General features: G+C 38.4%; 1 protein-coding gene and 1 pseudogene across 5 annotated transcripts in view; both read right to left on the bottom strand.

Annotated features, from left to right (window-relative positions):
• DYM (dymeclin) overlaps window positions 1–13,731 on the bottom strand; it is a 401,308-nt gene that overhangs the window by 66,227 nt on the left and 321,350 nt on the right. For all 4 annotated transcript variants that reach the window (XM_030810464.1, XM_030810466.1, XM_030810462.1 and 1 more), the window contains one exon: window positions 5,648–5,830. In XM_030810464.1, coding sequence (XP_030666324.1) covers window positions 5,648–5,830 — 183 coding nt within the window. The remainder of the gene's footprint in view (window positions 1–5,647; window positions 5,831–13,731) is intronic.
• LOC100601260 lies at window positions 9,928–11,150 on the bottom strand (annotated as a pseudogene). Its single transcript, XR_123369.4, has one exon. The product of XR_123369.4 is annotated as a prohibitin-2 pseudogene (transcript).

Here is a 13,731-nt window from a genome sequence, read left to right as displayed (position 1 = left end):
CAAGAAAATCAAGAATTATGATTTAACCTTGTTCAACAATTGTGGGACTGTCAAGTCAATAGCCTAATGTGCTAGTTTAGAGCTTGATAAGGATGGTTAGGTCTGGAAATACACAAGATCTAATGTGAATTCTACACTGTCCAGAGATAAAAAGATTTCTTGCCTTTACCATACTATACAATGGTTATAGTTCATTGCATCTGTCCTCTACTCATATTCAGCCATTTCTTAGGTAACCAGACAATTTATTTTATGTTCTCTCTTGTTTGGTGTCATATTCTACCTTGTCTTGCTGCTTAATTCAGCCTGATCATATCACCTTATGCTTTAGATGGGAGAGACAGGCACCAGTGTGTAATAAAAATGTGGGCGCTTGAAATATATCTAATTCCTTCTGCAGAAGTTAAAAGTGCTCCAAGGTTAGCCACTTCTGTCTTCTGAGATAATGAGTGCTGCTAAATGTCTTAACCAAAAATAATCAACTCTCAACTCCCTGCCCACTAAAAATACCTCCACCAACTTTTTTCTTCTACAGTCTTTCACAGAGTTAACTTCTGAAGGTTAACTCTGTGAAAGAAGAAGGTAGCAAAAGCTTGTTTAAGCCAAAATTTCAGGGGTCTTTGGGGGATAGAAGGGGAAGGTAAAGTACTGAAAAAGGCACAGAGTAGAGATGTTATTTATATCTTTATCGCAGCATTCTTTTCAAAATATGTAAAAGGAGGTTAAAATGTTTTTTAAATGAATTTCCAGTGTGCCCAGCACTATTTTGGATGATAGTATTCTACAAAAAGTTGTTGGAAAACCTGCTCATTTGGAAACTTAATTAGGTTTATCCAAGTGAATGTTGAAAACACGGGATTTAATAGAATGAGAACCTGGATTCTGGGCCTGGTTGACTGACTTGCTAGCTAAGTGATCTCAAGCCTACTATTTCCCTTCTCTAGCCCTGCTCTCCCTTCCTCCTAGGGATGGCGAAAGGGCCACTGACATAAAGCCCCCTGCAATGATATGTGATAGCTATCCAAGACAATGATCCTTAGGCAGGAATGTATATTAATAGCATCTGAGAAACCTCTCAGCATCTTGATTTTCTTATCTGTAAATGGGATAATAATCCTAGCTCACATGGATTAAGGATGGTAAAAGAGGTCATATACATGAGGCACTCAAGCCTCATTCCCATCATTTAGAAGGTGTACTTAAAACTGTTTAGGCATTTGTTTATATGGTTTTAAGAACTGCATAACAGCATATAGTCAAATGTTTAGCCTGAGAATGCAGTTTTCATTGAATACAGGTGAAGTGTAAACAAGTGGCCCATTCTTCCGACAATGACAGAAAAGTAAGCACTGGGTATAAGTCCAACTTAACATCCTGCTTTTATTTCTATATGGTTCTATACTGTGTGCTTACAGTGAGGTCCTTTCTACTTCCTCACCTCCACTCTGCCTTTCACTTCTTCCAAAGGAGAATGTGTTTCAAATGGATGTAGTTTAAATTCTTTGCATGGTTCTGTGTGTCCTGATTAAAAAAAATTAGTATGGTCTTTCAGAGACTTTTTTTTCTTTTTCTTTCGTGTGTGTGTGTGTTTAAGAGATGGTGTCTCGCTACATTGCCCAGGGTGATCTTGAATTTCTGGGCTCAAGAGATTCTCCTGACTCAGTCTCCTGAGCAGCTGGGGTAACAGTGCACCACCACGCCTGGCTCTCAGAGACATTTTTAAGGATATCAATTGCCTGGTTACTAAGAATGTTCCTCATTGCACCACTGATGGAATAAAGACTGATTTGACATCATTAGAACTGATTTTGAAAGAGAAAGTAATTAGGTTTGTGGATATGATCAGATGGTTTCATAGGCAACTGTGGGAGCATTTAGTGAGTGCATATAGTGGTTAGGCAGAATTATTACAAACATAGGCCTTATCATCAAACTCTGGGTTTAAGTTCTGGCTGTATCGCTTTCTGAATGTGTGACAGTAAACAAGTTAATTAATCTTTCTAACTTGGTATCTTTATCTGTAAATTGAGGACTAAAATGAAATATACCTCATGGTTTATTTTTTAATGAGGATTAAGTAAGTTAATGCATGTAAGTGCTTAGCAAGTATGCAATAAAAGCTAGTGATGATTAGAAAAGAAGCAAATGGCTTTTGATGTGGTTTAAATAAAATGTTAAAGCTAAATACTCTAAATGATGTGTAATATTGCAGCTATTGCAGCTATGACCACAGGGGAAAAAAAAATCTCTGGTTTAGTCTTTTGTCAGGAACACTAAGAAAATATTGCCTATCACAATGAAAGGTACTGGGAATTAGAGATTATTTATCTCCCATTTACTGCAGGTGTGTATTACCAGACATACATAGTCCATAGTTCAGGTGACTATCTTTAAACATTTTTTTAAAGCAAAAAAGCAAGATAGGAGGAATGAAAAAAGAAATTGGAATGAGGGAGGTCCAGAGAAAGGTAAAAGTTAGAACAGATGGGATAGAGGACTACCACAAGGGCAGACTGAAATGAATGGGATGACACAGTTTAGAAACATGAAGACTGAAAATGGACATGTTGGATATTTCTAGAATGTAAAGATCTGAATAAATCTTGGAAAACCAGGAATATCTCCTGGAGCTTGAAAGAGATCATTAATAAACAAATGTAAGAAAATACTATTTTAATATTACGATGCCCATTCTTGGGTGATATTCTTAGATGAAATATTAGACATCAAGAGTCTCAAGACTATAAAAGGCCGCACTTCACATCAGATTAATTTTAAAAAGATAAAAGGATAGGAAAAGTAGCATGCCAACAGCATAGCCCCACAGGTTTTTGTTTTCCTTGGGAATCCTTGTAGTAGTTTTTGGGCTAGTCTTTGACCCTTCAAATGACAGCTCAGATGCAAGAGAATGAGACTACTGTAGGTAGACGCAATAGCCACCCTACCTTAGAAACCATGTCCCAAATAGAAACCAATAGCCTTGTGACAGTCTCAGCTTCTAGGTCCTTGTAAAGGACATGCCCAGTTACAAGAATTCTCTCATTCGGAGAAGCCCAAAGTGATGGCTTCTCATCAAGTATTTGTAGTTCATTCATAGTCCTCTAAGTAATGACTCAGCTTACCAATCAAATGTCATTTTATCACATCATCATTTTATCATAGCAGTGTTGCTTGGTAACACAACTGACATTCTACCGCCATTAGATTTCCAGAGAACTGAGCTAGAAGCATCTTAACTCAAGGCCAATTTCTCATGTAAAAGGAGAAAGAGTTTTGTGAAACCTTTACCCACAAGCATAATGAGTCTTAAACTCAGTATTTTACCTCCAAAAATACTACTGGGAAGAAATAGAAATGAATTTGGACAAATTCATGAATAACATGGTTAGAAAAAGCTTTTCAGAAGTAAGTAAACAGCTAGCCTATAAAGTTGCCTTCATACAGAGAACGATTTCTACTGAATGTTATAATCCTTAAGACTGCTTGCAGGAATAACTGTTAAGAGGAATGGATAAAGGCCCTGCTTGAGTTCCGGATAGTTTCTTTGAGACCTGAGATGAGAGCAGGGACGGCATTCTCCCATGAGATAGCCCCAGCCCCCATGGACTCTTTTCTTTCCTTAATAACTGGTACTTTTGCATTCTCATCTTTTATCAAAGCATACAACTAACAGGAATTCTTAGATTATAAACCACAATTTACCATGTTGTCAAAAATAATCTATCCCGTAAAAGAAGACGGAGTTAACTCGTGATAGGTGTTCCTTAGGCAATACTTTGTTTCATAATCTTATTAACACTGACACTTCTCAATTTTAAAGAGATCTTATTAACACCAATACTTCTTAATTAAAACTCAGAGTTAACAAGCAGGACATGGGGCCAGAGATGAAATAACCGAGAAGTTGCCAAGGATGCTGTCACACACATCCTAAATATCAGTGAAGCTACATGGAGTACTGGTTCATAAAGATTTCCCTTAAAATGTCAAAGTTTGATTCTTAAAATAAACATCCTTGTGTGAAATCGTGTTTCTGCTTTATCTTGACTGCACTGATGGCAATTATACCCAAATTCCCCAATTCTGTTAATGATATCTAAATGAAGTCAATATAAGTTTAGGAAAATGACAAGAGTGTCCATGGCAAAATATTTTGCTATAGCTGCAACCGTTAGGTATACAGTTGAAGCAGCTTAAGGAAAGCCAATGAAATTAAGCTGACAGAAGAGTTTTAATACTAATTTCTGTTTACCAGCAATCATGAAAAAGCCATGAAAATCAATGAATGGATTTGCAACAGTATACTCAACTGTAGGTTAAACTCACATTTAATTGTGTAGATTCCAGAGTATCCAGCAGTTAATACATCCTATGTGTTTCATATGTTTATTAGCCATTTAGCATTCCTCTTTTTGGAGTCCCTGTTCAATTCTTGTTAGTTTTTCTATTGAGTTATTTATCTATTATTAATATATATTTTGTTATATTCTAGATTCTAGACTTTTCTTGGTTGTATGTTGCAAATATCCAATCTCTAACACAGCTAAAACTTTTTAACAGAACTCTAAAACTCCTCTCCAAATAGTCAAACAGATCAAGTAACATTCTCAAATCCGCTCTTTCTATGGAGACCTGCTACCTGCCACACCCACTGTGTACTGGTTCTGCACACTACAGTGTATTCTTGGGAATAGGCTTCAGTGCTCTCCTTTCGTTAAGCCTGGCTCCTTTGTCTTCGTCTTTCTTTGTTTACTACTTTGTGTTGATGGAACATATAGTAGCTTTAGCAGAGATCGGGTTGGTTTCACCGTGTCAGCCAGGATGGTCTCCATCACCATGACCTCGTGCTCCGCCCATCTCGGCCTCCCAAAGCGCTGGGATTACAGGCATGAGCCACTGCACCCAGCCTTTTTTTTTTTTTTTTTTTTTTTTGTGAGATGGAGTTTTACTCTTGTTGTCCAGGCCGGAGTACAATGGTGTGATCTCGGCTCACTGCAACCTCTATTTCCTGGGTTCAAGCGATTCTCCTGCCTCAGCCTCTCAAGTAGCTGGGATTATAGGCATCAGCCACCACGCCCAGCCCAGAGGCATAAATTCTATGGTTTTTCTGGAAAGCAATTTGGCAACCTGTGTTGGATCTTGAAAATAAAGATACCTTTTGACAGTAAAACTAGTAAAATTCCACCTTTAAAACCATACAAAAATATAATTTTAAAATTTGAGATAAGACTTATTTATAAACTTTTCATTCATCATGAATTGATATAAAACACTGGAAATAAATGAACAAAAATGGGATAATAGTTATATATATTTTAGGACACAAACATGGGCTAGATAGAAATTAAAATGTGAGACTTTCAAAGAATTGATAATACCATAGAAAAATGCTCATGGTCTAAGTGTAAAGTAAAAATGGCAGAATAAAGAACTGTATGAAGTATGACTTCAATTGTATTAAATACGTATGTGTGTATATACAATACGCACACAGATTACCACAACTATTATAGCAAAATAGACTGCAAATACAGTTAATGTTAGAAGAAGAAACTCTTACTATTATAGTTCTTACCAAGGCTTATTAAACATTCTCTGCTTTAACACTTAAAAAAGAATCATAATAAATGTCTTCATTTACACTCACCAGATCAATATTTTGCATTATATCCTGAAATGAAGGATGAGTTCGAAATTGTTCAAAGAGATCGCGTTTGTAAAGCAGGGCGTATACCAAGTTTGGGTTGTGGTGAAGGGAATTTGTCAGGCAGGAGTTGATGATCTCTAACATCATTCGAATCACTTCTTCAATGACATTTAGGTCTTGTGCCTTATAGAGAAAAGAAACCCCAACACAGAGTCAGTCTTTTCCTCCTTGCAATAGAATTAATCAAAATAAGAGTAATTGCCTCAAAATTATAACAGCATTGGAAAGATCATGAAGAGAAGCTCATCAAGATTATTTCTGTCAAGAATCTTAAGAATGAGGTTTATCAGTTACTAAAGGATTTGGGTTAAAATCTTTTGAACTTAGTATGGTAATAATTAGGAATTTCATATAATAAATTATAGACTTACCAATCTAGAGGGAAATTTGGAGCTGACTCAGCTCCTCATTTAATAGGTCCATACTGGTATTCTCATTATTGTATTACCCTAAATCGTTAAGACTTCCATGATGTAGAGTAGTGGTAGGGTTGTACCCATTCCAAGAAAAATGCCTAGTTCAGAAGATGACTTCATTTCTCTACACTGTCATTTCAGTCTTTATATTTCAGATAAACAGACTGATTTTGTCACCGTTTCCTCAGAGTGAATAGTCTTTGGGAACCTGAACATAAAATAGTTACCAAACAGTAAAGCTCAAAGTAAGCAATCAGCAAACCTCTTGGAAGAAAAGGGCAATGGAAAGAGCAAGCACATGGGTATATACAACAGACTTTCCTCTCCTCTTCAGTTTTCTATAATACATTTGACAGTTGAAGCAAAAATTATAACATTGATTCTCAATGTATACAAAGGAATATCTAAAACAATTATAAGCAAAGGTGGGTAAGGGATTTAAAGGGACAAAGGTTTCTACGTCTCACTTGAACTGGTAAAATATCAACACTACTAGACTGCGATAAGCTATGTACATATAATGTAATGTCTAGAGCAAATCTACCTGACGAGAAACAAAAATACTATAGATATATCAAGGCTGGGTGCGGTGGCTCATGCCTGTAATACTAGCACTTTGGGAGGCCAAGGTGGTCAGATCACTTGAGCTCAGGAGTTCGAGACCAGCCTGGGCAACATGACGAAACCCCATGTACAAAAAAATTAGCCTGGTGTGGTGGCACACATCTGTAGCCTCAGCTACTCGGGAGGCTGTGGTGAGAGGATGGCTTAAGCCTGAGAGGTGGAGGTTGCAGTGAGTTGAGATTGCTCCACTGCATTCCAGCCTGAGTGACAGAGACAGATCCTGTCTCAAAAAAAAAAAAAAAAAGAAAAAAGGAAAAAAGAAAAAGAAAAAGAAAAAGGAAAAAAGAACTAGAGACATATCAAAATGGGATTCTAAAAAAATTTCCATACAGGAAGGCAGAAAAAATGCAAATGAAAAAGGGAAACCAACTAAAAACAGAAAGTAAAATGGTAGTTACACATTAATAACTACATTAATTGCAAATAGTCTACAATAGTTAAAATCCGAGGATTGGCAGAGTGGATTAAAAGCACACTACCCAACTATATGCTATCTATGAGAAACTTCTAATATAGTTAGGTTGAAAGTAAAAGGACGGAAAAAGATACCTACGCAAACGTAAGTCAAAAGAAAGCAGGAGTGGCTATACAGTATACCGTATCTTTAAGGGATTGGTTCCAGGACATCCCCCTGCCTCGGAAATACCAAAAATCTGCAGATGCTCAAGTCCCTTATACAAATGGCATACTACAGTTGCTCACTCCATCCACAGACTTAAAAAAATCTGTGGATGTGGAATCCAAGGATATGAAGGGTCAACTGTATGTACTTTCAATCTGCATTGGTTGAATCTGTGCATGTATAACTCAAAATATGGAGGACTGACATATTAGTATCAGGTAAAGTAGACTTCAGAGACTATCTGGCCTATAAAATAAATAATATTGACTATTTGGCTCTTTACAGAAAAAGTTTACTTCCCCTGCTTAAGAGATGAAAAGGTATGCCTATTCCCGTACAATTTACCTCTGTCTTTCTTATTTTTTTTTTGACTCAGGGTCTCACTCTGTCACCTAGGCTGGAGAGCAGTGGTGCAACCCTAGCTCACTGCAGCCTTGAATTCCTGGGTTCAAGCAATTCTCCCATCTCAGCCTCCCAAAGTGCTGGGATTTTATAGGTGAGCCACTGAACCCAGCCTCTGCCTCTGTTTTCTTAAATACAATTCTAACATTCAATTGAAATGTATGAAACATACAAAAAAGTAAGTAAAACAATCCATGCTGAACAAAGTCATCAACTGAATATGACACAGAGATAAAACATTCTGAAAATATCAAAGAGGGAATATAAAAGAACTATGATCTACAAAATTTGTTTCAATTGACTGGGAATTTCAGCAGAGTTAAAAACTATAAGAAAGAGACAAATGGTCATGCTAGAAATTTTGTAAAATGTGGTGATTGCAGTGAAGAATGCCTTAAATAGGTTTCAACAATAGACTGGACACAGCTTGGGAATGAATTGCAAACCTGAAGGCAGGTTAACAGAAATTGCACAAACTAACCCTACAAAGAGAAAAAAAGAGTGAGAAAACAAGACAGAGAATACAACAAGGGCTGTAAAATAATATGAAATGCATTAATATACATGTAATTGACTCCCAGAAGGAAAAGAGAAAGAATGGGGCAAAAGAGATATTCGAAGAGATAATGACTGAGCATTTCCTATAAATAATGAAAAAAAATCAAACAGATTCAAGCACATCAGAAAATACCCATGGTCACTCCACCCCCAAACAAAAACCAAAAGAACCCATGTACTTAGATCCATCAAATTCAAATTATTAAAGACCAAGACAAAGAGAAAATCTTGAGGACAGCTAAAAACAAAACAAAACAAAACAAAACAAAACAAAACACCCACACACATTAAATACAGAGGCGCAAAGATAAGAATCACAGCTGACTTAGGAGAAACGATGCAGTCCAACCTAAATGTAGTGGCATCATTAAAGCACTGAAATAACAGCCAAGTATCCCATACACAGCAAAAATATCTTTCAAATATGAAGGTGAAAAAAAAGACCTTTTCAGACAAAAATAAGTTGAGATAATGTATTACCTGCACTATACAAAATATTAAAGGGATTTCTTCAGGCAGAAGAAATATGAAGCCAGACAGAAATGTAGATGTCCACAAGGGAAGCAAGATATTTTTCTTATTTTTAATCACTCTAAAAGAGAGCTGACTTCTAAAGTAAAAATAGTTGAGATGTATTACAGGTTTATAGCATATATATATAAAAAACATGTAAAATATAACATTCTGCTGATGGACATCCAATGTATATCCAGTTTCCTTGTTTCTATGAGTAAGGCTGATTAGCCTCCTGGTAGATGTGTTATATATGGGTACTTTTATGTCTCTGGGATAGATTCCAGGAGAGGGATTGCTGAAAAGGCTGTATTTGTAAAGTTAATAGATGCTGTCATATTGTTTAGGGTGATGACAATACACTTAAACTAGCAATGTAGGAAGGCCCTTTCTACCATTTTCTCACCAACAGCAGGTATACTTGTTCTTTTTAAAACTCACTACCTGAAAGATATAGAGAAATACACTGTTACTACCTTAGTGACCATTTCCCTGAATGGGAGTGCGAACCCTCTTGTGAACTGCACATATGAGGGATCTGGGTTGCACACTCCATACAGGAATCTAATGCCTGATGATCTGAGGTGGAACTGAGGAGGTGATGCTAATGCTGGGGAGCAGCTGCAAATACAGATTAACAAGCTCAGTGCTCCCCTTGATTTTACATTATAGTGAGTTGTATAATTATTTCATTATATATTACAATGTAATAATAATAGAAACAAAGTGCACAATAAATGTTATGCACCTGAATCATCCTGAAACCATCAACCAGTCCATGGAAAAACTGTCTTCCACAAAACCGGGTCGCTGGTGCCAAAAAGGTTGGGGACTGCTGCTTTACATTCTTCAGCGTCACAACCACAAGTCTAGGTATTGGCTTATTTTTATTCATCTTGCTCAGTATATTCGGAGTGCACTTTTGACCTGACAACCTAGTCTCTTCCATGAAGATAACTTGGATAATCTTTTCTAATTATTATCTTCCAATTTATTAACTCTCTTTGATAGCGTCCAGTATAGATCACTGTTGCTTACTGAGCTTTGAATTTTAATGACTATATTTTTCATTTTTTTTGGGGGGCGGTTAAGTAATAAAAATTTATTGAGAATTCCTGGGTTGGTGGTTATCTCCTCCCAGCCTTGAGGGAGGGAACACTGTAGGAAATCACTGGGAAATCACGCACTGTCCCAACAGCCCCAGTTAACACAGGGAGGAGGAAAGTAATTCCCCAGAAAAGGGGCTAGTCTTCAGTCTTCCTTAATCCAAGAGGGGTTCAGGGAACCGGTGTGGGGGACCATTGCATGATACTGGGGCGGGGTAGGGCTGTGCTGGACCCCTGGCTGGCTCCTCAAAAACTGGAGAAGCAGATCCACTTCCTCTGGGGGTGGAGTTCTTGGTGACTAGGCTCATTTCTCACCCTTGATGAGGCTGTCACTTCCTCTGGTGAAACTTTCATCCTGTAGGTTCAGTACGAGGTTGTCAGCCGTGAGATAGATACGATTCTGTGATGTGGCGATCGTCTTGGAGATATTCTGGGCTGCTCGAATCTTGGGAAGTTTGATGTAGCCAGGGTTCTTGCTGAGTGCTTCTCCAAGCATCTTGGCAGCCTCGGCCTCACCCTCGGCCTGCACAATCTTCTGCCGCTGTTCCTGCTTCGCTTTTTCTACCAAGAATTGGGCCCGCTGGGCCTCCTGCTGGGCCACTTGTTTGGCTTCTACAGCAGCTGTGTACTCTCGGCTAAAGCTCAGCTCTGTGATGGCCACATCATCCAGGATGAGGCTGAAGTCCTTGGCCCTCTCTGTCAGCTCCCGGCGGATCAACAGGGATACCTGGGCCCGCTGGGTGATCAGCTGTGAGGCATTGAACTTGGCCACCACACTGTTGAGCACCTCGTTGGCAATGGACGGCAACACTCGTTCCTCACAGTCCAGCCCTAGGCGCTGGTACATGCTAGGAAGCTCCTGAGCATTGGGTCCAGACAACACTTGCAGGGAGATATTCACCATCTGTAGGTCTTTGGAGCCTGTAGGGGAGGAGATTTTTCGAAGTCTGGCCCGGATGTCATAGATAATGGGGTACTGGACCCAAGGGATCCTGAAGTGAAGGCCCTCAGCCAGGATAGTGTCCTGCTGCACTCCACCAATCCGATTGAAGAAGATGGCTCCGTGCCTGCCTTCCATGGTGAACACGGATTTGCGCACACCGTAGGCCACAGCGCCAGCCCCCAGCAACAGCTTCAGGGCTGCCCATGCCCCGGGGCCTGGCGGGCAGCCGTCTTGCCAAGTCCTTCAAGTTCTGGGCCATGTCTGATCTTGAGGCCGGCGGCACCGGACGTCAGAAGGGGGTGCCGGCCCACCTCTACCCTGCTCCGGCTTAGGTACTGCACCCTTCACACGAGGGTTCGGGCCCGTAAGGCTGGCGAAAGCTATATTTTTCATTTTAAGCTTTCTAGTTAACTAGTTCTCTCTCACAGTCATGTTCTTACTTCATTTATTTCTGTTTTTATTTTTTTATGAATATTGTTCCTTCATTTATCTTTGAGGCTACTCAAAGTATTTCCAAAATTATTCTATTAGTTTTTAATTTTATTTGGATAAATTTACCTTAATTATGATCATGATGGTTATCTTTCTATTGTTAATTTCCGCATGTATTTTGTTAGGCAAGCTTATCTAATATGGTTTAATACTTCCAAATCTATAGGTTATGTGGTGGCTTCCTAGAGTCTCAGATTGAAACCAGGTCTCATAGTTGGTGCCTTGGTGCTCCTGCCCTGCAATCATACTAAAGACAGTACCGGCCAGGTTTATCACCATACCAGTATCAGTTTGTTTCAAGATCCCATGGTGAGGCTGTTTCTGTGTACTCTTGCCTCCCTAGACATATAATTTAACTGTTATTATTAGCACATTTATTCAGGCTCTTTATTTCAATAAAGGATCTATTCCAGCTCCTAATTTCTACCAGGGAATCTGGCACTAGTGTCTGGCCTACAGTAGCTGAGCTCCCAACCACTTCTCCTCCTTCCAGCTCAGCAGGCTCACTGTTTTGACTGCTTTTTCTGCTTCTGTTCCTTCAAGAAATAGCTATCTCATTTTGGGATTTGGCTATGTGTTTAAAATGTTTTCTTTTTATGATTCATCTATTATTGTTATGTTTTTGAAGCAAAGGGGAGGAGATGAGACTTCAAATTTGGAACTAACAAGATAATCTTGACCAGAAGTTCTCTGAATTATATTTGCTTCTCATTTTGGTATTTGAATTAGTATAGAAGGAAGAGACTTCAAGCTTCAGAATTCTCTCTCATGGTCATTTAAGGGCAACCCAATGAAATGGTATGACTACTTTAGAAATATAATCAAGTCAAAATATTAGCTTTCTGTAGAATTTTATGTTCATATATATTTTATACACTCACTTATGCTAAGTGCTGATATATGAAACTTATACTTCAAAAATTATCTGCAGATAGCTTATAATTTCTGCTTTCAAACACATTGAGAGTTTATTCTCAATGTTTAAATAAGTAATTTGCTGAAACAAACAGGGTGATACACCCAATTCCTAACTAGGCACCTGCTACTTTAAACCCAGGCTAAAATATTGACTATTTATTTTATTCCCAAGTCAGGGAAAGTATAAAATAGAAACTTGAGGCCAGGTACAGCAGCTCACATCTGTAATCCTAGCATTTGGGGAGACTGAGGCAGGAGGATCACTTGAGGCCAGGAGTCAAAAGCAGTTTGGGCAACTAAGCAAGACCCCATCTCTATAAAAAATTTAAAAATTAGCTAGGTGTGGTGTGGTGGTGCATGCCTATAGTCCCAGTTACTCAAGAGGCTGAGGCAGGAGGATTGCCTGAGTTCAGGGGTTTGAGGCTGCAGTGAGCTATGATCATGCCACTGCACTCCAGCCTGGGCAACAGAGTGAGATCCTGTCTCAAAAAAAAAAAAGAAAGAGACTTTATATTAATAAGCATGTTCTACATTAGTTTTCACTTTGCATGACTCTGACTAAAGGCTCTTTAAGAGTTACACTAACCCTCTTATTTTTAGACTTATTGGGTATTTTACCAAACTTCTCTTACATTATTTCTGTGACAAATTCTAATGTCATCTTTTATAGATTATATTCAGTTGCAGATTTATAAATTAAATGACAAGAACACATCGTTTTTAGCATTACTCAAATTGACTAACAATATACTGTGGGATGTTACAGCAAACACATTTTATACGATATCGTATTTGGCTGGACTGCCATGCTAGAAAGAATCTTCTGTATTTTAATGTACAACTATTTTGAAAAACAAAAATGAGAAACATAATTCAGAAATAAGTTTAAAGAGTAGCTAATTACAATTTTCTGTCAATATTTACTTTAATATGTAACACTCTAAATAAGTTATTAGGCCAGGCATGGTGGCTCACGCCTGTAATCCCAGCACTTTGGGAGGCTGAGGCAGGCGGATCACGAGGTCAAGAGATCAAGACCATCCTGGCTAACACGGTGAAACCTTGCCTCTACTAAATAACAAAAAATTAGCTGGGTGTGGTGGCACACGCCTGTAATCCCAGCTACTCTGGAGGCTGAGGCAGGAGAATCACTTGAACCCAGTAGGTGGAGGTTGCAGTGAGCCGAGATCGCCTATTGCACTCCAGCCTGGGTGACAGAGTGAGACTCTGTCTCAAAAATAAATAAATAAATAAATAAAGTTATTAAAATTTCAATATAAAGAATCCCTATAAACCTCAACATAAATAGCCTTTTTATGAGGTTAAGAATAGTTTCCTTTCTGGTTATACCCAGGGGTGAAATTCCAAATATTTAACAACTAGTTGGCACTGCTAGTCCTAGTGGATGCAGGTTGAGCACAACCAGGACA

Source organism: Nomascus leucogenys, chromosome 4 (assembly GCF_006542625.1).
Source record: "Nomascus leucogenys isolate Asia chromosome 4, Asia_NLE_v1, whole genome shotgun sequence".
In the NCBI taxonomy this organism is placed as follows: domain Eukaryota; kingdom Metazoa; phylum Chordata; class Mammalia; order Primates; family Hylobatidae; genus Nomascus; species Nomascus leucogenys.
This window is presented reverse-complemented; position numbering and strand designations above follow the sequence as displayed.